The following is a 24,362-nucleotide window of genomic DNA, read 5'->3' as shown; positions in this document are numbered from 1 at the left end:
GTTCTTGTGTTTTCCTAAGTGTAACTTTTAAGAGTGATTCATTTCATTTTAACATACATTGTGTGATTCCTGGCTTTTCTTAATGGAAAGAAATTCTCACTGAGAAAAGATGTACTTGGGGACATCATGGTTCTGCAGGAGGTCTGAAGGACGGTATTAAAGCAGCACAAGTTGCATTTTGGATAGGGTGCCGATAATTGGCTGAACAGCAGTGCATCTGACAGTTTTCCCTATTTAAGTTTGTTGTGACAGTTCTGCCAAAGTATGGGGGAAGACAAATATTATTTTTTAAAATGTGAACTTTATAACAGGAGTATTATGTTTTTGCATGTTTTAAGTTCTGTCATTTCAGCCATATTTGCATGAGGTATTTTTATCTGGATACTAGTTTTTTGTGAACACTTTGGTTCCTAAGTAAAAAAATGTTTGTGGTACTTGTGAAATTTTATCATTGAAGAAGTAGTTTTTATGAGAAATGTGAAAAATATGTTTCTGAACTTTTTTTGAGGAGAAGGGAGGGAGTGAAATTTCTTTTGTATTTCATGTTTGGCTGATAGAGTCACAGTTCCTTTTTGTAACACTCTTAATAAAATTGTTTTAAGTGCAGCAGGGGTCATGCTGATTTCAAAATCATTCTCTCTTCATACCTCGGTCTCCAAGTGTAGGGTGAGACCTTGCAAGATAATTCGTATTGTTAGGTATCAGTTGATTTTAGAGGACTGAAATAGACCTGTAATTTAAGTTAGTGTTATAGAAGCAACTTTAATGGTGTTCCTAATGTGTATTTTTCTTGGTCTGTTCTGATTATAGTTCAATTTCAAAGATGTCCAGTGGACACTTGTTTAGAGAACTTTGGTCTTAAACAGATGTTGGTTTAAAGGTTCATTTATTTATGAGTTTATATGCAGAATTTACCTTTTTTCTTTATTATATTGCTTAAATTTGAAGAAAATATCTGGTTAGTGGCATAGATTAGTTGATTTTTACCAGGATTTTATTTACGATCGCATTCACTAAAAAGTGCACTCCAGGACTGGGGATAGCATGGTGGCAGAGCACTTGCCCAGCGTGCATGAGGCACTGTGTTCCATCTCCAGCAGCACCAAAAAAAAAAGTTCACTCTAACTTTCAATTGGAAAAAGCAATTTGGGAGTGTTAGAAAATGAACTTCAATATGTAGTGTAATTGTATTATTTTTCTTAGCCACGGTTTCCCTTCAGGAAAGATCTGATTATGTGGAGAATTTATATGATTTTAACTTGGTATGAAATAAACATTTGTGAACCTGGCTTCATAGCTGTGACTTGTGGGAAGTGTTGTTTTGGCTGAAACTTGCAGTGAAAGGTTTCATTCTTTTTATTTAACAAAATCATTAGTCTGAAATCTTTAGGATGCGAAAGATAATTTAAAATAAAGCAGTAAGTCTTGGTCATTTTATAAAAAGCATTTTGCTTGAATTAATTTTTCTCACTTAATACTACTTACTTTCAAAAGATTTTTACTCTTTTTGAGTTCTGAACTTTTCCTTGTCTTCTGCCCTGTAGCATTTTGCTGGCAAGCAGGAGTAAAGGAACTGAAAGGCAATGTAAGGATGAGAATTCAGGAACCTGGAAAATTCTAATTTCATGGTTAAAAATTCAGTCTTTTCCCTCCTACATTGCAGAAAGCACATTGTTTGCATTTGTGCATATTAGTGTTCCTTCCCCCCTGACTGTGCTGAGATTATTGGCTGGTTGGCTTTCCATTGAAAAATTATTTTTGTGATAATGTGATGTGATTTGCTAGATATTGTATATGTAACATTCCTGGTTTTTGTTAAAGCCTTAAAAATACTAATGTATAAACTTCTAAAGGGGAGTTTTGTTTTTCGAATTTTTAAAAAATCATGTTGCATGTGATCAGATACCTCATTTTTGTATTTTTATCGTTTTTTGAGTGGTAGAAATAAAAAGTATTCCAGCTGACTAGCAAGTAACTGAACAATCATAATGTTAACTTTGTATGATTTAATAAGAATTTGAGTTTTAAATTTTAAGTCATATCTTTTTCTTTTAGTGTAAGCTATATATCCTCTGGTTAATTTTCTTGTAATTCTGCTTTTGATAAAAAGCTAAATGTGGAAATAAAGCTCAATAGCATCTTTCATTTTTGATTCTAAGGAAACAGTGCTTTTTTGTTATGGAAATTTGGTTTCCACCTGGTTTTCAGATTAGCAGTTGACTGACTGCCAAGGCATTTTCATAACGGACTTGTGTTTTTCTTCCAGCTTGTACTTCCAGAGTACCTCATCCATGCTTTCTTCTGTGTCATGTTTCTTTGTGCAGCAGAGTGGCTTACACTGGGTCTCAATATGCCCCTCTTGGCATATCATATTTGGAGGTAATATTTAGATATATTTAAAAAAATATTTTTTTTAGATGTTGGTAGACCTTTATTTTATTCATTTATTTATATGTGGTGCTGAGAATTGAACCCAGTGCCTTACACATGCTAGGCAAGCGCTCTACCACGAAGCCAAAACCCCAGCCCCTAGATATACTTTTAATATTTTTCCTAATTGCAGTTTAATTATGCTGTGATATCCTGTTCACCTAAGTGACAGTTGAAAATTAGTATTTATTTATTTATTTATTTTTTAATTTTAATTTTTATTTTTAGTATTTATTTTTAAAACTATCAAATGGATTACCAAATAACTGTCAATACATCTTACAGAGCTTATGTCATCACCTTTTTTTTTTTTTTTTTTTTTAGCAGTACTGGGGATCGAACCCAGGGCCTTGTGCACGCAAGGCAAGCACTCTACCAACTGAGCTATCTCCCCAGCCCTGCCATTACCTTTTAAAGGGATTTTTTTAATAGATGAAGTGTGATTTATGTATAGTAATGTGCACAAGTCCGTGTTATACAACTTAATGAATTTTTTGTGTTCATCACCTGTGAAACACCACACAGGTCAAGACACACAGCAGTTTCAGCCTCCAGAAGACTCCCTTGTGCCAAATAGTAACCCCCACACCTACCAAGACCATTGACTTCTATCTACTTAGATTAGTTGTGTCTGCTTTAAATTTTATATAACTAAAAATGTACAGCATGTTTCTTTTTTCTCCACATTTACTTTGACTTTATAAACATTTATATATTTTTAGAAGATAACCATATTTTATAACTTCAAATACTCATATCTACCCTGTATGGAATTATTGTTTTTTGCTTTAAATAGGCAAGCCAGAAATCTCATTGCCTTCGATTTTAGGAAGTATATACCAAGTATATTAGGAGTAAGGTGATATCATGTGTGCACCTGATTCTGAAATGGTTCAAAGAAAAAGGCACTCATGGTTAGAAGTAAAATGAGAAATACAAGGATAAAGCAGATGAGGTAAATGGAAATGTTTAGACTGTTTGGGCGAAGGATTCTTGTACCCTTTTCATAAGTCTAAAACGATAGCAAGATAAAAAGTTAAAAGAGAAAAACCTGACTTCCTTTTCCTTTATAGTTACTTCTATTTTTCTTGGCTTTCTGAAAATGCAGATACCAGATGATTTGTTTAACTATTCCGTTCTGCTCATTTAGGGGCTCTAGTTTTAAAATTAAAATGATAAAAGGAAAGAATTGCTTCTATAAGTAAAAGCTCCTATGAGTAAAAGCTTCCCTCTCAGACCTCCTCTCATTGTATCAAAATGTTTGAGTAGAAAAACCCTCCTTCCTGTCCTGAAGGTTTGCTGCCCTTCTGAGTGGCTAATAGACTGTGTTTATTGCAGGTACATGAGCAGACCAGTGATGAGTGGACCGGGACTCTATGACCCTACAACCATCATGAATGCAGATATTCTAGCATACTGTCAGAAAGAAGGATGGTGCAAGTTAGCTTTTTACCTTCTAGCATTTTTTTACTACCTGTATGGGTAAGTTTAAATATGAAAATGAAAATAATTTTACTTTGCTGCCTAAGAAGTGTGTAGGTATTATGGTTTTAACACCTTAAAATCCACTTGAAGAATAACTTAGTGTCTAACTGGTAATAGCACAGGGCACACCAGCAAATTTCCACACGTTCAAAGAGAGATACACGGGTATGTGTCAAAAAGCAAATCAGCATGCAGAGGTACTTCTTCCTAAATTTGCAGATATGTTCAGCTGGTAAAGAATAGTTCTCGTTCTCCATGATGGTGATGGTATTGAGAAGATAGGACTGTGCAACTTTGCAAAATTAAGTGTTTAACTGGTTTCAGGATCTTCCCAGACATACTGTTTAATTTTTTGCCTTACCACTCTTAAACAGTGTGCTCTGCCCTTTATTTTCTGGTTTGTTTGATCTGAATGGGACCAGCAAAATAGACAGTTCTACACCACAGTTGTAGGAACAGATTTTCTACTTTTATACTGAGATGGACTCATCTCCTTGTTCTTCTAGGTTGGGAGTCTTATCTTTGGTACTCTTGATATTCTGGGCTGGATCATTGTTTACGTGGGAAGCTGCCGTGTAGGTGTAGAATGTTTAGAACACTCTGATCTTTACCTGCTAGAGACCACTGATAGTCATTTCCAGTTGTGAAAATCAAAAATGTCTCTGGACATTGCTACATGCCTCCATGGGGCAAAAGTGCATTGGTTGAGAACCACTATTTCAGGGGTACTGTAAGAACAGTCAGATGACTGCATATTAAATTAGAAAAGGACATTGTTAAGTGTGGAATTAGAATTTTTCTTTAAACTGTATAACTATACTGGTGAGGGCTTTTCCACTGATTTTCAAAGTATTTTAAAAAAATACAAAAGATGAAATTGTTGAAATAATTAGTTTCCATTCCCTCTTCTTTTTGTTACTTGAAAGTTTGTGAAGTATTATCCTACAGGTTTTTTTTTTCACGTTTTTCTTTATATCACTTAGGTTTTCATTATAAGGAAGAATGAATAAAGCGTTAGATTGAAATTTAGGAAAAAGTTGTTTCAGAGGTTATAATTGAGAAAGTGAATATCCTTTAGTACATCTATAGATGTTACTTATATATGAAACAAAGATAGTGATTGGTTCTGAACAGTGAATTTCCATGTGTTCTAATTTCCTGTTAATTTTCACTTTTTAAGTTTCTATAACAATGTCTGGAACACTGTTGGCATATAGTAGGTATTTAAAATGTATTTGTTGAAAGAAGAAATGAATGATTGAATAATAAAGCTGGGGATGTGCAATTGTGGGAAAATGTTCACCAGGATATGGCAGCACTGTTTTAAAACTCATTTATCAAATTTTCTCGACTCCTTGCTTTATATTTCCATTTAGAGATATAAATGTGTTTTCTAAACCATGCCTCTGTGCCTTTCCCACCTCACTCTTTATGTAGAATTGCTCTTGGACTTTGTAGGCCTAAATCAAATGCTTATTACTGCCTTTTATTTTGCTGGTTTGTTCCTTTTTAAACCCTGTTTCTACTTTGGAGCCTTTCCTACTAAAGAAAGGCTGTAAGCAATAGGCTCTAATGTAAATGTTCCTCAATTGACAATTCCCTTTTATAAAATAGGAATAGTAACAGTACCTGCCTTCTAGGACTGCTTGGAGGATTAAGTGAGATAATGCACAAAGTGAACTCTCTAGAGATGCTCACTCCTATTATTAGATTCAACTCCAAAGTGTGTTTTAGATTGCTTCTCTAAGCTTGGATCCCTATTAAGCTTTCAGCTGTGCTGTTCTGCGTGCTAAAATTGGAAAGGAAATGGGGGACAACTATAGCACATGCACTGAGCCAAGTCGTGTTAGGCAGAAGTCCATAAATGTAAATTAAAATCACACTGAACTTGTCATTAGTCTTTTCACTTTCTGTAGTGGTATGGTACCACATACTAGTTTGCTATATAAAGCATGCTCAATTTTTTGTGCTCTTAGTTTTTATAATTAGGAATGTTTGAATTAATAGTTTCTCTCTTCTTTTCAGCATGATCTATGTTTTGGTGAGCTCTTAGAACAACACACAGAAGAACTGGTGCAGTTAAGTGCATGCAACAGCCACCAAATGAGGGGATTCTATCCAGCAAGATCCTGTTTCCAAGAGTAGCCTATGGAATCTGATCAGTTACTTTAAAAAATGACTCCTTATTTTTTAAATGTTTCCACATTTTTTGCTTGTGGAAAGACTGTTTTCATATGTTATACTTGGATAAAGAATTTAAATGGAATTATGTATAAATTAATATAAAATGATTACCTTTGGTGTTGACAGGTTTGAACTTGCACTCCTTAAGGAACAGCCATAATCCTCCAAATGATTGCATTAATTACTGACTGTCCTTAGTCCATTGGAAGCTTTTGTTTATAGGAGCTTGTAGGGCCCATTTTGGTTTTATTGAAATGCCATCTAATTATAAATTAGCTATAGATATCAGGTGCTTCTGATGAATTGAAAATATGTATCTGACTTGTGGGAAACTTTATAGGTTTCCTCATTTATCATGTAGATGATTATATATGGATACATTTACAAAAATAAGAAGAGTGGGATTTTTTTTCCCTTCAACTTGAATATTATCCCTGTATATTGCATGAATGAAAGATTTCCCATATCTCCATCAGAGTAATAGACTTGCTTTAATTCTTAAGCATAAGTGAATGTGATATAAAAATATATACTGAATTACTTGTGAAGAATGCATTTAAAGCTATTTTAAATGTGTTTTTATTTGTAAGACATTACTTATTAAGAAATTGGTTATATTATGCTCTGTTTTAATCTGGTGGTAAAGGTATTCTTAAGAATTTGCAAGTACTTATAGATTTTCAAAACTGAATGAGAGAGAAAATTGTATAACCATCCTGCTGTTCCTTTAGTGCAATATAATAAAACTCTGAAATTAAGACTCATTTTCAGTGCATTGTTTTAAAGATTACAAATAGCTATTCCTCATACTTGCTAGATCCATAATAGAGACATATGATTATCATTTAGAAACAAAAGAATATTACATTGTAGTTTTTCTAAAAATACCATTCCCAGATGTAACAAGGAAGATTTTTAAATGGCCAAGCCAAAGCCATGTTATCTTCTGTTGTCATTTGAAAAGATTCCTAACTATTGATGGTGTAGCATCATCCTTTCTCTTGCCAATTAAAAAAAATTATTGTAGCACTTAAAATGTTTTAAGTTTTGTTTTCCTTTTCGAAATGGTTCATTTTAAGGTAAAATGACATGTAAATTTGAGTTTTTGCTTCTTTGTTCATGAAGAAGGTAAATTATGGCTACTGTGCTTTTATAAGCATTCTTGTGATTTATTTGGGATGAGAAAGTTGAAGCAGTGGAAAATAATGTAAGTGGTTCAGAAGTTTCTTGAGCAAAGGATCAAAGGAAGATAACCAATATATAGAAATTCCCAGAATGACCAAGGGAGTTTATGGAATTGTGTGGAAGTTTGATTCTAAGAACTTCTTGTATTAGTTGCTATTTATTCTCTACAAGTGGAAAAATGCTTGGAAATAATGCTTCTTCACTTTTGTGAAAGTAACAACATTTTGGGATTAGGTAATTGGGGTGAGTACAGTGAAGAAGAGAATGTAGAACCAGAAGGGTGAGGAGAGTCAAACCATTTCATAACAAGGAAAGCATTAATGATCTTTTAATTTATAATCTGGAGAACACCTAAAGGGACTTTTTCAATTTGTGCAGTAAATTATTATTGAGCATGTGCTAGACACAGAAGATTTCATGCAGTCGTTAGTTTCTAATCCATTTGATTGTATCAGCCTCCACACTTCATTTTCCTTTTTTTTTTTTCCCTCCCATAGTACTTTTGATTATGGGAGACCTGACCAAGTCTACAATACAGATAGATTTCCTGGAACTGTAATTTTAATATTCCTGTCAAAGTGTTTTCATGAACCCGTGCTTTCTTAGCAAATACTACTTTGTTTTGTAAGTTTTAGCACACATCCTTATAATAATCTATAAATCTTCTCCAGGATTAATGCAAAACTTCTTGTTTGGAAGCCATATTTTCATGCTGTGAAAATTCAATATAGTCCTCATCTGATTACTCAAAGATCTCCACAGTGAGGTTCATCCATTTTACTGGTAGATTGTTAGTGCCTAGGTAAGTCAGTGATTAGAAGATTGAGTACCTGGATGCTCTAATAATATCTTTCCACTTTTGCCTTTTCAGTGTTTTGTAAAAGCAGAAAAAATACTTATGTCTGACAGTATTTTATTGGCTCATTTCCTTGCTCTGAATTGGATTTGCTCTCTTCTCTGTTTGGGAGGGCCCTAGCCTTATTTCTGTTGTTTCTGTAGTTTCAGCTGAGGCATAGTTAGCCTGGATTTGTAATCTTTCCAGTTTACATAAAATGCTTACTCTTTTAATTTTTTCCTTGTTACAATTACTTTTGATATTATATGCTTCATTTTATCTTTTTGAGCTTTGTAGCTCTCACAAAGCATTTTCCCCATTTGCACTATTTTATTGCATCTAGTATAACTACATTTATAGCTATTACCAACACCTCTTTGTTGCTATGGATACTACAGATTCTCCTGAAAGGGTTATAAATGTAGTCTGTTTAGCAGTTATTCTGTTGAGTAATACTATATTATGGTAATAGGTCACTTTAGTACCGAGTAGATGTAGGGGTAGAACTATTGAATACCTGTATCTAAATGCTATTAATGACATTTGATGGTTTTCACAATGCTTAACTGATCCCCCTCACTCCTCATTGCAGGGTAAAGGAGAGTTTTGCCCCAGGCCATAGACAGACTGCTAATGAGAAGTTTGAGTTATTTTTAATGGGAAGGGAAAGTAATCGGAAATGACCAGACAAATCTCTCTTAAATTATATTTGAGTACTAGTAAAACATTTGTGATAATGATCTCTTCTCAGGCAACAAAGTACAGGGTGGTTTGCTGCATGATCCTGTTTGAAAGTTTGTTTTGTGTTTTTCAACTTGAGGACCATTTATGCTAATAGCTTACAGAGCTCTTCTCTGTTCCCTAAATCCACATACTTTGAAGGTATGTCTAATACTTGCATAGAAAGGAAATAAAACTATGTGGCAAATACTTCTCTTTGTATAACATTTCTCTAATTATATATTTATGAGTAGTGAGTGTTCATGGAATATCATTGCCATGGAGTAACTAATGACATCTGCGTATCTTTTTCTACCCTGCATGGGTGAGCTTTTGTTAAAGGTGTGAATATATCACAACACTATGATATATGAAGCCCATTCAAATAATGATTTATATTAAAAGGTATACATCCAATTATATCATTTAACCTCCACAAGTATCTTTTATTAATCGGTTGTATAATTGTAAGTCAGAAATTTTGATGACAAATATTTGAAAACAATTTCCCTCATTTTGGAGAGGAAAGAAAAATATTGGTACCTTGTCTAGCATTGTTCATAGAAGTACTCATGTTCATCCTTTCTGAAAACTATTTATTGATAGTCTCATAATTTTAAGTTCTTCTGCTCAAACCCATCAAAGTCTGTGGTACTAGTAATATAACTTAGGAGATGGCTCTGAACTAATACCTCAGAGTGATGACAAAAGAAAAAAACGTGGTTCTATTTCTAGATATATTGACTATATTTCTTACAGCAATTTTACTTTGACTAACATTCAGAGTTCTAAAGATAAGTGTCTAAAAGAAGTAAAAAACTTCTTGTTTTGGAAAACAGTATTAACCACGTAAGGATATCAATTAGTAGGGTTGGAGTGAGGGTTTTGTTCTGCATTAATTTTCTTAGTGCACATTGTAAAAAAGATGGAAGACATCTTGACTTGTAAAGGAATGAATTGCATCTCTCATGTTGATTATATTGTACAATGCTTTTTCTAAATATTAAAATTTCTTTGGTTATCATGTTTATGTATTCTGGAGAAGTTTCTTAAATGGATTATTATATAAACCCTAAAACTACTAAGAGAAACATTAAATGTGATTAGCTATCTCTACTCATGATTTGTTAAAATCTTAAGCTTGGTGGTGCTGTATCACTGTCCAAAGAAAATACTCTTAAGTAGCCCTACTTTACTCCTTAGAGCTGGTTATTTTGCTTTTGTACATTTAATAAAAACAGTCTCAAATATTTCTTTGTGTAATTTATGGATAATGATTGAATCTGTTGTGTCCACCTCTCCCACCCATTGTTTGGGGGGACACAGTTCAGGCAGAGAAAATACTTCTCCTAGAATACTGGAATTACATGTTATTAAATTTATCTGGACAATTTTATTTCAGAATAGTGTCATGCCATGTTTCTTTGTTGTGGAATAATTAGATGTTTTCTTGTATACTTGGCTTTGAAATAGTTTAATCAAGCATTTTGAATATAGAAGGCTTAATATGCAGTTATGGAAATTGAGATGCATGCACTTTGAAAATTCAATTGATTATTAAAGGATTTGATTAATCCATGTCAATATTTTCCCTGGTATTCATGAGTAAGTTCTGTATTTATATGGGGAGATTGGTAATATTAGATTTGTAAATGTCAGTTACATATAGTGACTAAAGTTTCACAGGTATTGTGATTTTAAATTGTACTTGGTTATATGGAAAAATCATGAAGGCCAATCTATGGTTGCAGCCTGTACTCTTAAGCAAACAAATAAATAAAAACTGCTTTAGCCATAATTTTTGGCATTTATGATCTGAGATAAGAAATCCCTAGGTTAAACATTAAATACTGGCAGGATAGCTGATACTCCCATCTTCCTTAGTATTCTGATAAAATCTTAAGTTCTAGAAGCAGTGTGCACATATCAAAGTATTAAAATATTGATTTTGTATTATAGAACATTCTGTGCTCTTATCTGAAGTCCCCAAACAGTACTAGTAATTGTTTTGGAGTTTTTCTTAATGAAATTCAAGTAGTTCATCAGCAAGAACAGTGTGAGACAAAGGAAGAATTTTCCGCATCTTATGATTAATTTAAATTTTGCTGTGATGAGACTCTCTTTTGTGGAAGTGCCTGTGAGTTGGTAGTAGCCAATGACCATTGATTCACCTTTGTGAATCATGGCCAAGAAAGCCATGGACCTACATATGGATGTGGTACTGCAACCACCAATATCTGGTGGCTTTGACCCAGACAATCCTTGTTTAAAACCCAAATAATTGTTTTGAATAACTCAAAGTTGAACTTCAAGACAAAATGTTTCAGTAGTATAGCGTGAGGTGAAGGAATAGGAAAATTAGAGATTATTAATCTGTAACCAAATACTTTGTAAGAGTGAAAGGATTAAAGTTCATTCTGTGTAGTGTTTAGGGTAGAAAAATGAATGCTGTAAAAATGGAGCAGTTGTCTGAACCAATGAATTCCTCCTCTCTGAAAAAGTTCCAGCAGATGTGGGATAAACACCTGTTGGAATTGATCCAGTGCAGGGTGGGAGGTGACTAGAAGACTCACAGGATCTTTTATTCTATAAGTCTATGTAGTAGAAAAAACAATGAAAGAATTTCAGGAGGAATAGAGGATGAAAGTTACTTAAAAGTTCAGCGTGAATATTCATACAAAAACTTCATACTTAAAATGTCATATGCCAACTCATAGTTACCAGTAGTAAAATGAGGCAAACATGTAAATAATAAGATTTGTATGTTTACCCACCTAGAATAGGTAAAGTATACAAGAGCAGCCAGTGCATTTCTAAAAGGAAAACCGTATACCAAATTTTCTGTCATATGTTATGAGTGAAAGAGACACAATGAATTTTGTCAATAAAAGCTTTAGGGATATCTGCATATATACATTTACATTGAAGTTGATAACGCAAGTAGTTTGGTTTCAACACAAATTATGCTAGAGTATTCAAATTTCAGACATGGTCGCATATATGCTATTTGAAACTCTTTATCTTGACACAGATCTTGATAGTGAATCTCTTGATGATAGATATGCAGCTAGTTTATCCCGGAAGTCATGAAGATAATTATATTGCTGCAAAAAGCAAAGATACACTGAAATACATTGTAGAAAACTAGTTACCAAAGTATACACAATACTAGCAGGAATGAGGAATCACAAAAACAACTGCTAAGAACAATTCTACATCTTTTTGGGTAAGGAAACATCTGTAACTTGGGGAAGTTTATCTTCAGATAAAACTGCATACAGTATGAAAAGCTATTGCTTTAAAAATTTCAAAATTCAAAAGCATGAAATTTGTATGAATGTTTTATGAGTTTGTAGAATCCTTTCTCCCTATATTGGCAGGGCTAAATGAGATTAAAAGCAATAAATAAGGGCATTATATTTGCTAATGCTTTTTCTCTATGAAATAAGGATCGAACCCAGGGCTTCACACATGACAGGCAAGTGCTTTATCACTGAGACACAACTCCAGCCCCTTGGAGAATATTTTTAAAACCAAAATCACTAATCTTAACAGGTAAGCAAAATAAAAGCCTTTTAAAATTTATTTTAAGTTTAAGTAGCTTCCCAAAGAATATGTTCACTCTGCCAATCATTTCATATTGTTCCTTTTGTGTGTGCACTACGGGGGACTGAGGGGTGCACTACCACTGAGCTACATCCCCAGACCTTTCTATTTTTCATTTTGAGACAGGGTCTCACTAAGTTGCCTTGTCTGGGTTGAACTTCCTATCCTCTTGCTTCAGTCTTCCAAGTCACTGTCATCATTCTGAGACACTGAAACCATGCACTGCCACCTTACATTGGCACAGAGATGGTTAAAGAATGCCCAGGTGATGAATCGACAGCCCATACTAATGTGGGCTTCATTTTTTTCCAATATTAAATATGGAAAACGGGCATATTCATTCATAGATCAGACCATGTATTTTGTTTCAAAGAGACTTGAACTTCCTGAATTTGAAACATCATTTGATTTTAACATAAGGGGAATTCTCTTCAGAATATACTGTGAAGCAAACCTTGTATGAATTGTTTTGTGAATGACCTTATTTAATCCTTGAGAATCAGGTTGCTTGGTGAATTTCTCAGTAATTAGTGATTCACCATGTATGATACTGGATTAGACCAAGCCCATCCCTGGCAAGATAGACTTTCAAGCCCAGGGAGCTGCATTAATGGCCGGGATTCTTTAGCATTCACTCCTCTGATGATCTAGTCCTACAGCTGAGACAGGATGCTTGGAAAAAGAAGGCAAATTAGCATTATAGTTCTACAAATAAAGTGAAATCGGCAGAATCTTTTTGGTATCATGATTAATATATAATACACTTATTTAGCATTGCTACTGCAAGTGTTTTGAAGTGTTAAGGGCAAGGTAAGCGTGGAAGAGGTCACTTCAGATATCCACAGTTAAAGATAATTAATATTGCTTTACATTTTTAATACTATAAATCTTTGTTCAACATTTTGATATAGTAGGATCTTTAGCTCTTGAGTAAAAATCTACACAAGAATATACCAAATTTATAGTAACCATCTCATTCCAAGTGAGATGATCCATTCCTAGAACTGAATGGGGAACAAAACTGCAATAGTAGATCCTGAAAGAGTAAAGTTGAAAGTTTAAAATTTTCATTATTTTGTTTAAAATACTGAGCTTTTGTAGATATCTGGGTTACATTTAAATATTGTTATTAAAAAATAACAAACAGGTGTATTTGACCAATAGCACGCTTTGGATTTTCATCCAGTGTCCTTTGGTTATTTGTTACACTGTCTTTGTAACAGGCCGCCCCTAACTGCAGTCAAACAGGAAGAGTCAAGTGCCTCACCTTTATGGTCTGTATTGCCCCGGATCCTCTTACATCTCTCAGGCTGTCTATGGCTTGCTGAGGTGACACTGTGTCAGACAGGTATAGAAGGAGACAAGCGGCTACTAAAAGAACATGCCAGAAAAATGATATATTATTAAAAAACTAGAGATAGGGTAAAACATTTGATATTTAACTAGATTTATATTGGTATAGAAGACTCAAAGTATACAATTCAGTGAATTTTAGTCTATTCACATGTGGCAACCATCATTACAGTCAATTTTGGGACATTTTTGTCACTAGAAAACAGCTGTGTGACTTTTTGCTATCACATTTCCTATTATCCCATTAATCTCTGCTTTAAGCAACCAGTAATCTGTTTCTATAGATATGCTTATTCTGAACATTTCACATAAATGGTATACAATATGTAATCTTTTGTGACTGACTTCTTTTGCTTATAATGTGTTCAAACAGAAGTCTACTTCCTACTTGGAGGTTTAAAAAGTTATTATGAAAATGTGTTTCTTACCAAGACAAGATCTCCCAAGTCCTCCATAACAGCTGAAAAGGAAATAGTTTTGAAGTTTATACATTGTCATTGCATCCAAAGTTACAACTAAAAGCTTGCTTTTCCTGCCTACTATCTAAAACTCCAAAGCCTAGCACAGCACTCTGCACAGAGATTAATACTGTTTAATCAAAAGCTGATTGCTTATTTATTTGTGGAGAGGTATGCAGAACACTTCCAAGGGTCAAGGTAGATGGGGTCCTTAATATGACTTCTTTAAACCCCAAGATCCACATCTGAGCAATGGAGCATGTTATTAGATTGGTAGAAATCGATCTATTTTTACAAACTGCCTCTTCGATTATTCTCTTTTAGACAAAACCTGAGTAGTTACAGGACAAACTCTGTATCTGTACAAAACCATTTATCTAGTGTCCCTGGAAAAGGAAAACACCACATGAAGACACAGACACGCAAGGAGAATCCTGTGGTGACAGAAGCAGAGACCAGAGTGATTCAGTTACTACCCAAGAAACACCCAGGATTGATGGCCACCATCAGAAGCTGGGAAGAGGCAAAGAAGACGTCTCCACCCAGTCTTAAGGAACATGGCTCTGTTGACACCTTGCTTTTGGACTTCTAGTCTCCAGAACTCGGGAGAATGAATTTCTGTACAAGCCATCAGTCTTTGGTACTTTGTTACAATAGCCCAAGGAAACAATGTAAAACAATAGCAACTGTGTTCACTGATTCCATAAAGGACTGAAAATGTCCAGGCAGAACAAGCCAGAGAGCACTAGCAGAGAATAGGCCCAGGGAAAAAAATAAGCATGCCCTCTTTCTGAGGGATAAATTCTACAGCTCTACATCTGTCTAGTAATCTGGGCATTTAAAATAGCAGAATGATAGGACATTATTTTTGTCCAAACAAACTTATTATAAGACCTTTGAAAGTTCTAGAACAAGGCAAAATTCCAGTCATCAGATGTGGTTTTTTATGGGAGCCTGAAACATTCAACAGATGCAAGCTCACCCAGATGCCTGTCCATCTCATTTATATTCTGTTCAAATGTCAGGGCATTTAGTTTGACAAAACCTGCTAGGGTAAAAATTGTTAAGCGTCAATACCAAGTCTCTTTGGTTGGTCTTCAGAAACTTCAGTAGAAGCTACTTTCAAAAAAAAAAAATTTTTTTTTTTTTCTGTGTGTGGTAGTGCACACTTGTAATTCCAGTGGCTTAAGAGGCTGAGGCAGGAGGATTGCAAGATCAAAGCCAGCCTCAGCAACTTAGAGAGACCCTGTTTCAAATAATATAAGGGGTTGGAGATGTGGTTCAGTGATTAAGTGCCCCTTGGGTTATATCCCCAGTACCAAAAAAAAAAAAAAAAAAAAAAAAAAAAAAAAGTCTCAGAATTGGATTTTTTAAAAATGGATCTAAAAATTGGAGAACACTTTTCATTGGCTATATTTAATTACTATTTTGCCTATAGTTACCAGAAAATTAAGCAGAAATAACTGAATCTATTTTGAAAATTTGCTTTTATAATTAGAACTAGATGAGAGACTATGCTTAAGAAAGTTTGGAAACCATAGAATGTAGAATAGCCTCTAGTTCTTATTACCCATTCTGCCAGCTTTAATTCTGTTTATATCAAATTTAGTTTGGCCACAAACAGGTGTTTTGTCACCAAAGACCCTATATTAGTAAGGCTTGCCTTTGGAACTGGTACTGTTGGCATGAGGTTTAAGAGAAGTTGGCTGGATTTGTCCTTTCACAGGGTCCTGAGACTACACAGCTGTTTGGTAGAGTTTGTATACCTTTTTTTTTTTTTTTTTTTTGGTGCTGGGGATCGAACCCAGGGCCTTGTGCTTACAAGGCAAGCACTCTACCACCTGAGCTATCTCCCCAGCCCCGAGTTTGTATACCTTGAACTCAAAGCAATGACTTGAGGCACCTTAGAGTTTTTGGGGTAATCACACTGTTTAATACCCTACTTTGTTCAGTAAGCATGAGGTGGCTTATTAGGTTACAGGAATGTACAACAAACACAGTTAAGGACTAGTTTGAGCTCTCCTTTGCTTTGTTGCACTTCTGGAAGATCATCTATGGTATAAACCATCCACAGTACCATTTCTAATGCTACAACCTGCTGTCCATTGCCACTCTCTTCTACCCTTATCCAAGCAACTTTTTCTTTTGGAACTGGGAATTGAACCCAGGGAGTTCTTATCCACTGAGCCACATCCCCGGTCCTTTTTTTTTTTTGTATTTTATTTAGGGACAGGGTCTTGCTGAGTTGCTTAGGTCTTGCTGAGTTGCTGAAGTGGGTTTTGAATTTGTCAGAGTTGCTGGAATTACAGGTTTGCACCACTATGCCCAGCCTCTCCCCATTTTTAACTCATTTCTCTTCCTTTCCTTAACCCATTTTATTTTGTTTTAAACATTTATAACAGCAGCTTGTGTTTTTTATAGTCACTGACAGAGTCCCATTTCATTCTGGTAACAAATTCATATCATCAAACAATTTTCAAGTCATATTCTTTAAGATTGTTCATTGATTAAAGAGATGATTTATTTGCTGTAAATTTTGGGAAAAATTGACTTTTTTGCTATTGAAAATAACTAAGCAACTGATTGCCTAAATGACAAGTAAATGGTATGTAATAATACCCCACGTTTTTGTGGTGGTGGTGGTGGTGGTGGTACCCAAATTGCAACTTAAGATCTAAGACAAAAATAAAGGGGGTAAAAGGCCTGTAATCTTATTCTAAAAATTTCCAATTCTACTTATTTATTGTTCTTACTCTTGAAAAGTAATAACAATAAATATCTGAGTGCTTACTTTGTACCAGGCATTGTGTTAGCACTTTCCATGCATTATATCCTTTGAGTCCTTACAACAAAAATATACGGTAGGCAATAACTGAACAGTTTGAGAAATCATTTTGACTGGGACATTTCTTATGTAGTGTATGCAGAAATGGAGAACATACTGTATTAAGGTTTTTCGGTTATTTTTGAGACAGATTGCAAGCTCCTCCATTATGTCACAGCAGCTGGCTATGTCAGGAGTCCCTCCATCTGGGATTGGATGGTGATGAGTGATAATTCCATACTGCTGGTAGAGGTCCAAGAGGTTTGGGACTCTATATTTTGACAGTTCCCCTCTGGTGCAGAAAACAAATATGTCTTGTATACCATAGCTCTTTAGTTCTTCTGCCAAGAGACCAAGATACACAGACACATACACATAAAACATTACAAATTTAAATATACTCAGGAGGGAGAATATGGAGTTAAGTTTCTTAAGCCAAACTAGTAACAAGTGATAACTTATAAATTTGAAATGCCTGAATCATTAAACTTGAGTGATTTTTAAGTCAAAATGCTTTGTACTAAATTCCAAGATGAGTCATTTGTATCGTGTATTGCTTTTCTTGTAAAAAAAAAAGTTTATAATACTGCTTTAACATAAATCTGAAAATATATAATACTTATAAACTCCTGAGAAGGAATGGTGGCACATTTTTTTCCTTCCCACATCAACTGTGTTTGCTAATCACTCCACTGTTTATTTTACGGCAAGCATTGTATATAAAATCTCCAACCAGAGTTCTTGTATTTTTCCCTCATATCTGTTCTACACCACACCACTCAATATTTAATTTTATGGACCAGGTCTCTAGAAATAAAGCATTAACTGTACATGATTTAATTATTTTCACTCTAAGAACCAAGAAATATTACTATAGGAATTCTACCCACTGAAACTTCCTTAGGGCAATTCACTCCAGAACATTAGATTCAGAATAAATAATCCTGGCTAATTTAAGCCTGCCCCACCCCCAAATCCAAGAACATTTAGCCACTGAGGTACGAAGTGCCTTTTTCTTATGACCCTCTAGATGTGCAGTTGAAAGGCAGTAGTCCAAACTGAGATGTACTGTAAAAGACACACCTAATTTCAATGACTAAGCACATAAAAATTACTATCTCATTAAATATTTGCTTTATACTTAAAAGTTGATGAAATGATAATATTTAGGATTTATGAGCTTAAATAAAAGATATTGTTAAGATTATTTTTACCTATTTTTACTTTTTTAAATGTAAATTTACAGATATGACTTCCATTATATTTGTATTGGACAGTGCTGTTCCTGATAAAACTATTATATTTTTGTATTGGTAAGCAAGGATTCAACCTGTGATTAACATACCTAAGCATTTAGGTATGTTGTACATGTTGAATAATTACTATATGTATATTTCAGACTTTCCTAGAAAGGACTCTGAGGAGATGCCATGGTAACTTCCGCAAGGAGATTCTATGCCTTTTGTTATGTGTGTGTGGTGCTGAGAGTTGAGAGTTGATCCCAGGGCGTATATCCCAGTTCACTTAAAAAAAAAAAAAAAAAAAAAAATTGAAAAAAAACTGAAAACCCCCTTTACAAAAGCTATTAAATTAATAAGGCATTCCAAAATGTGCAAGTTTGGTCTTGAACCAATGATTTAAATTATATTTTTTTTATAACTTAAATGTTCTCTAAACAGAAATTTCCTATTACAGTGGGTTTATCTAAAGCAGAAAATCATTATAAATAACTGCAAAGGTCATCTCATTTATTAGCCTCATTAAGTCTTTTTGGGAGGTAAGGAATAAATTAAATGAAGTACATTAGCAAACTGATATTCTAGAACAACCAGAAAAAGACTTTAAGGTTTAAAAAAGCTACATTGGTCGGAATCAATCAATACGTATATTCTTATTTTCTGTCGTACAAAGATGTTGGTGGGACTAGTAGGTTTGAGATATTCCAGGTCAATCAGAATAAAATATTTTGAAAAAATTCACATTTGTAAGTATTACACTATAAGAAAATTACAAATGGGGGTAGATTATCAAAATTCTTATTAGACTTGAAATTGCAATGTTATGAATGTCCTTGGGCACAGAAGACCAGTTTCCACTCTGATTCCCAACCTAGATGTTGGCTCTAAATTTCCTATCCAGGATGGATGATTTCACTGCTGCCTCTGGGTTCCCAGCTTGGGCTTGCTTCCTACTACCACAGTTAAGTCTGCAAGGAAGAGAATGGTCAAAGATCTAGACAGTACAAAATGTCAGTTTCCTATTTATATAATTTCTACCTTTAACTTATACATATTAACCTCAAATACAGTTTATATATATAATATACAGCAGTTGACGAAAAGCAAAGTTGAGATAAATGATGAGTTCTCTGGGTCTCTCACAAATACATCTTCAAATATTAGAGTAAGCTTATTTTTGAAACTTAAAGTATCAAATATTTATTGAGAAGAGACTACAGTTTGTTCCTTTTGACAAAGAGACTTTCAGTTTTTTTAAAACTATTAGTATGGTGGTCTCATATTACACCTACCTGTATCTTTTTGAATATTTCTTCTAACATCTTTAAATTTACAACCTATAAGTAGTAATAATGCAAGTAAAATAAAGTCAGTTTTTGGCAATACATAACAAACACATTTAAACACATATATAGCTACTTCAGAAAATCATTCCATGAGATCATTTATTTTCAATTCCATTTTGAATGTGAATTTTAATTTCTTAGATTCTTAGGAACATAATTACAAGAATTTATAGAATCTAGCTAAAGAAACTCCTAAGCCAGCACTCTTTATTCTGTGTGTTTCTGTAATGAGTAGCTAGCTGTAGTCCTCAGCCTCATTTGTACCCCAGGGATTAAGTTCTATTACAATAGGTAAATCAGAAATGCAGAGCTCTGAAGGGTTGAAGAGTAGATCTATGTACCTTTATCTGTAACCAACCATGAAGGCTTCCAAAGTGAGTTACCCAGTGCGGATCTCTGAGGTTCTTTCCTTGCTCAGTAGTACACAGAATAATGTGTTAGCTGTCAAAAAGTTCTCCTAAATATATTAATAGGAAAACAACTGTAGTATTACCTACCTGGCAGAGCACATAAACCAAGAAACTGAGAACAATTCACTTGTGACAGAGGTAGCCTGAAAAGAAAAATTTAACAAGTTTAATTCAGTTTTTAAAAAAGTTATAAATGGGTAAGGTGCTGTGGTTCATGCTTGTAATCTCTGCTACTTGGGAGGCTGAGGCGAGGATTGCAAGATTGAGGATAGCCTGGGGAACTTACAAAAACCCTCTCTCAAAATAAAATGTAAAAAGGGCTGGGGATGTAGCTCTGTGGTATAGCACTTGACTGGCATGCACAAAGTCCTCGGTTCAATCCCCAGGACCCACACTCCACTTCCCATAAGTTATAAATGGAAACTTAATCAACATGAATGCTTGCCACCACATAAGCGTGTTTTAAAGTTTTACAGAAGTCACAAAGTAAAAATTCATAGTTAATATCCATAGGTGAGTCACAAAAAGGCTTAGAAAGACTTAAAGGTTTAAAATGATAAGTTTTAAAACTTATCATTTGCTTTCTTACAATTTAAGTCTTAAAATGGTATGTTAGTTTAAATTTACCATAAAGATAATAATACCCAAGTAGCCAATAGGTAGTACACAGTGTACTCAAGTTATCCTGTGGGATGTTACATGAGATATTTTGTATTGCAGGTTAAGTATCCCTTATCTAAAATGTCTGGTACCAGATGTATTTCAGATTTTGGAGTTTTTGATTGTGTTAGTTAGATTTATTGGTTGAGCATCCCTAATCTGAATATCTGACATCTGAAATATTCCAAAATCCAAAACCTTTTGAGTGTCATGTTGGCATTTTAGAGTATTTGGATTTTAGAGCATTTCAGATTTCAGATTAGGGATGCTTGATCTGTTGTAACTTTTAGGTAAATGAACTGAAATATGAGCATCTGACAATGCCATCTTTAGCATTCATTTTACATTACTATTTTAAGATTTTTTGGGGGAACTACTACTTTAACATATAATTTCATATAATGACAACCACAGGCTACCCATTCCTGCTGTAATGGATTTTGATTAAAATGAAATAATATCTATTCCCAGTCTGCAGTACTTAGGGACAGAGGCTCATCTTGTCTGCAAGTCAGGAGATGAATTTAGAGGAAAACAGGGGCATCATATAAATGCCATATGACATTAAAAATTAAATGAGTTTTTGAGTTTAAAAAGGGCTGAAAGGGGGAAATGAAAGGTACTACTTGATGGCAGGACAAAAGATCTTTAGAGAAAACACCATTGGGTATTCCTTTCCTACTGTAGAGATGGTTCTTTCCTGAGGAGAGATTATTACATTCACAGGGATAAGAGAAAGCATTTTTTGGTTGTAGAGAATCTGGAAAATCATAAATCACTTGGAAATTGATTTTTTTAATAGAAATTCTTTTTGGTTATTATATCTATCTGGATTTTGTCTTAAAAAGTTTACTGAAAGATGCATTACTATGACAAATGGTTTAAATATTATCTAGGATTTGACTTAATAATAAATGATTATCTCATCCTATATTTGGTATACTATTCTTTTGTCTTAAAAGAATAAGTAGATTTTGGTGGGAGATCATTTAAAAATCCTACCTCTACTCCTTATCCATCCTTACTTATTTGTGTCTATTAAGGTTTTCTCAATGTATAAATAAGGAGAACAAAACGGCCTTGTTCTATATTATAGATAGTAAATAAATCACAGTGTCCAAAGATGCCTCAAAGATTAGAATTACGTAATTAGAAGATAATCACTTAATGTTTTCAATATGTGAACTATATTCTATAAAGAGCATAATGCAATATAAAATATTTTAGTTCATCATTGATTAGGAATGCTAACATACCATGATATCTGAATTGGAGTCTGTTCATCTTCAATAGGCTCTTCATCTGAGGAGTCAAACTCACTTGCTTGTATTGAAATAGGCTTCAAAAGGAATATTATGTTAGATAATTATAAAAATATATTTATGTATAGCTTTATCATAGCTGACCCTGGCCTAAACACCTACTGAATTCATATTTTCAACTTATTCTGCCACCAATCTGGACTATCAGATCAGCAATATCCATGATAAATGATTACTATTTACCATCCTATTAATAATCACAGTACTGCATATTGGAAAGATAGTTGTACACAAGCTACTTCAGTTTATCCTTTATCTGTCTTTCTCAAATATGAAGTGATTTGTTTACTCATTCACAAACATTTCTTGGACAACTGCACTGGCCAAAGCTTTGGAGATGGGAAGATCCATAGGTAAATAGTTTGCCTTCAGTGTAGTTGTAGGGACAGATGTGTATATATAGATTACAGGAGGAGAAGGATTTTATTTTGAGACAGGATCTCACTAAGTTGTTTAGGGCCTTGTTAAATTGCTGAGGCTGGTTTTCAATTTGCATTCCTGCTTCGCCCTCCTGAGTGGCTGGGATTACAGGTATGCAACACCATGCCCCAGCGGGAGAAGAAAGATTTTAGGGCTAAAATGGAAGAAGAAACATCATGCCATAAAACAGAGAATAGAGTGACTGACAACTTAGGAAGCTAGAGAAGTCTTCACAGAGATGGTTTTACTCTGAGGCTTGAAGGAAAAGCAGGAGGTTTCTAGGCAGACATGGAAGTTTAGGTTTAAGGCAAAAAGAGAAAGGTTGTGTATTCAGGAACTGTGATGTTGAAGTAGAAATGAAACAGAAGAGATGAAACTAGTGATGTAGTTTCTCAAAAAATGATTCCTATAGAGGGGTGGTGGATCAGAGAGTACAGATGAACTAACCTGCCCCCAACTTTATGAATCACCAGACTAGAATTGTTGAGATGGCCCCAGTGTGCTGATCTAAGCAGTTGGAACTCAATCCTGAAGGTAGCATTTTTACATGGAAGACTTTGATACTTTGTAGGAATTTTAAAGGACCAATTTTAAAAATGCCCTTTTCCTACTTCCTAGTTGGAACCAGCTGAGAAATAAGACATTGAATTGGTACATGGAGATCAAAATGTTAGTTTTTTATTGTCAAATGGAAGATGAAACTTAAAGCTATGAGTGACTGAACTTGCCACTTTTCCACCCCAGAATTAGACTAATCCTCCCAGTTACAGGCACAGATGGACACCCAGGGCTCCTGTGTGACAAGAGAATAGGCCAGAAAGAGGCAGGAACTTAGATCTGGAGAGAGAAGTGAAGAAAAGTTTAAGCTACTTGTGTTCAGTTCCTCCCAAACTCGAGGGTCAGATAACTTACTCTTCCCTTCTGGGGACAAATGGAAAGAGAGGTCAGGAGTTAAGGACAGCTGATGTCTCTCCACATGGAAACTGGGATTAGCAAGTGTAAACACCCAATGCCCTGTCTAGTTCTAAAGTTATATTCTATAATCTTGTTTGTTACTGTAAGATCACATGACAGAGTGAATGAAGATCTGAGTTGCTTTGGATCTAACTGTAGTATAATCAGCTGAACCTCAAAGAAGGCCCTCAAAGGGTGCCAACCTGGAGGGTAGGTAAGTTTTGTGGGGCTCCAGCTCCTTGCCAAAGTCTGTTTTTCCTTTACTTTAAAGCAATTTTGGTTAATCAAAGCTCCTCTTTTTCTAACGCGGCTGGTCATTTCTGCTTCCCCGGTCCCAGTGATTCTGAATCTCGGGGAAAGGAACACAATGCCAAGGTGTTCCTGGGGGATGGCGGCAGTTGTGATGTCGCCCACAAGCCGGGGCATGACATTCGCATTCATAGTTTTCCTAGGGAGTTTATGGCAGCCCCTAGACACCCTTCGGGGTGGGAGATCACGCTTATTGATACGATGAAACACGACTCATTTTCCTCCGTAAAACCGGACTTGGCCTTCTTTTGCAAGGCTTTGGAGAGATTTATGAGAAACCCGCAGGTGACAGCCCACAACTGGCACACAGTGAGTGTCGGACCGACTTCCCTCGTCCGCCTCCGACCCTGCTCGGCGAGGACTAGGTCCTTCGCAGCGGTCACTCTGGCCGGTGCGGGGAAGCGACACCTCCCCGACCCACAAGACGGTTACTGCGCGAGTCGTGCCGCGACCAAGCCCGGGCTGTACTCCCGGTCTCAGAACTGGCCTAAGGGACTGCTCCGGTCCCTGCAGCTTCACTCCTCCAAGTCCCATCCTACCCGACTCACCGGCTTCATCTCTGGCCGCCTCACGCCTTGACCAGTGTCGCCTCCCCCCGGCAGCACCCGCGTCTCAGTCGCTGC

At 35.1% G+C, this 24,362-nt stretch overlaps 2 protein-coding genes across 3 annotated transcripts in view; one reads left to right on the top strand and one right to left on the bottom strand.

Moving 5' to 3' along the window:
* The window catches only part of Cnih1 (cornichon family AMPA receptor auxiliary protein 1), a 16,710-nt gene extending 6,345 nt beyond the window's left edge, over positions 1 to 10,365 (top strand). The window contains exons 3-5 of the mRNA XM_047539662.1: positions 2,267 to 2,379; positions 3,769 to 3,912; positions 5,941 to 10,365. Of these exons, the coding sequence (XP_047395618.1) occupies positions 2,267 to 2,379; positions 3,769 to 3,912; positions 5,941 to 5,968 (285 nt within the window). The 3' untranslated portion in view covers positions 5,969 to 10,365. The remainder of the gene's footprint in view (positions 1 to 2,266; positions 2,380 to 3,768; positions 3,913 to 5,940) is intronic.
* On the bottom strand, positions 8,187 to 24,362 carry Cdkn3 (cyclin dependent kinase inhibitor 3). Of its 2 annotated transcripts, XM_047539659.1 has the most exons (8): positions 24,288 to 24,362; positions 21,991 to 22,073; positions 20,162 to 20,217; positions 19,611 to 19,655; positions 17,199 to 17,421; positions 14,227 to 14,258; positions 13,713 to 13,816; positions 8,187 to 11,943 (listed from the first exon to the last, which is right to left on the bottom strand). In XM_047539659.1, exons 1-8 carry the CDS (start codon positions 24,294 to 24,296, stop codon positions 11,857 to 11,859), a joined length of 639 nt encoding a protein of 212 aa, XP_047395615.1. In that variant the 5' UTR covers positions 24,297 to 24,362; the 3' UTR covers positions 8,187 to 11,856. The 2 variants fall into 2 exon arrangements, with proteins under 2 accessions (XP_047395615.1, XP_047395617.1); XM_047539661.1 differs by lacking the exon at positions 19,611 to 19,655.

Source organism: Sciurus carolinensis, chromosome 2, assembly GCF_902686445.1.
Source record: "Sciurus carolinensis chromosome 2, mSciCar1.2, whole genome shotgun sequence".
Lineage (NCBI taxonomy): Eukaryota > Metazoa > Chordata > Mammalia > Rodentia > Sciuridae > Sciurus > Sciurus carolinensis.
The sequence above is the reverse complement of the archived record's forward strand: the minus strand, read 5'-3'. Positions and strand labels throughout refer to the sequence as shown.

Coding starts and splice junctions, on each gene's coding strand:
- Cdkn3 (XM_047539659.1), bottom strand. Junction 20,218..21,990: donor ACTCCAATTCAGATATCATG/GTATGTTAGCAT, acceptor TTTTCTTTTCAG/GCTACCTCTGTCACAAGTGA. Junction 17,422..19,610: donor AAATATTCAAAAAGATACAG/GTAGGTGTAATA, acceptor GTCTCTTGGCAG/AAGAACTAAAGAGCTATGGT.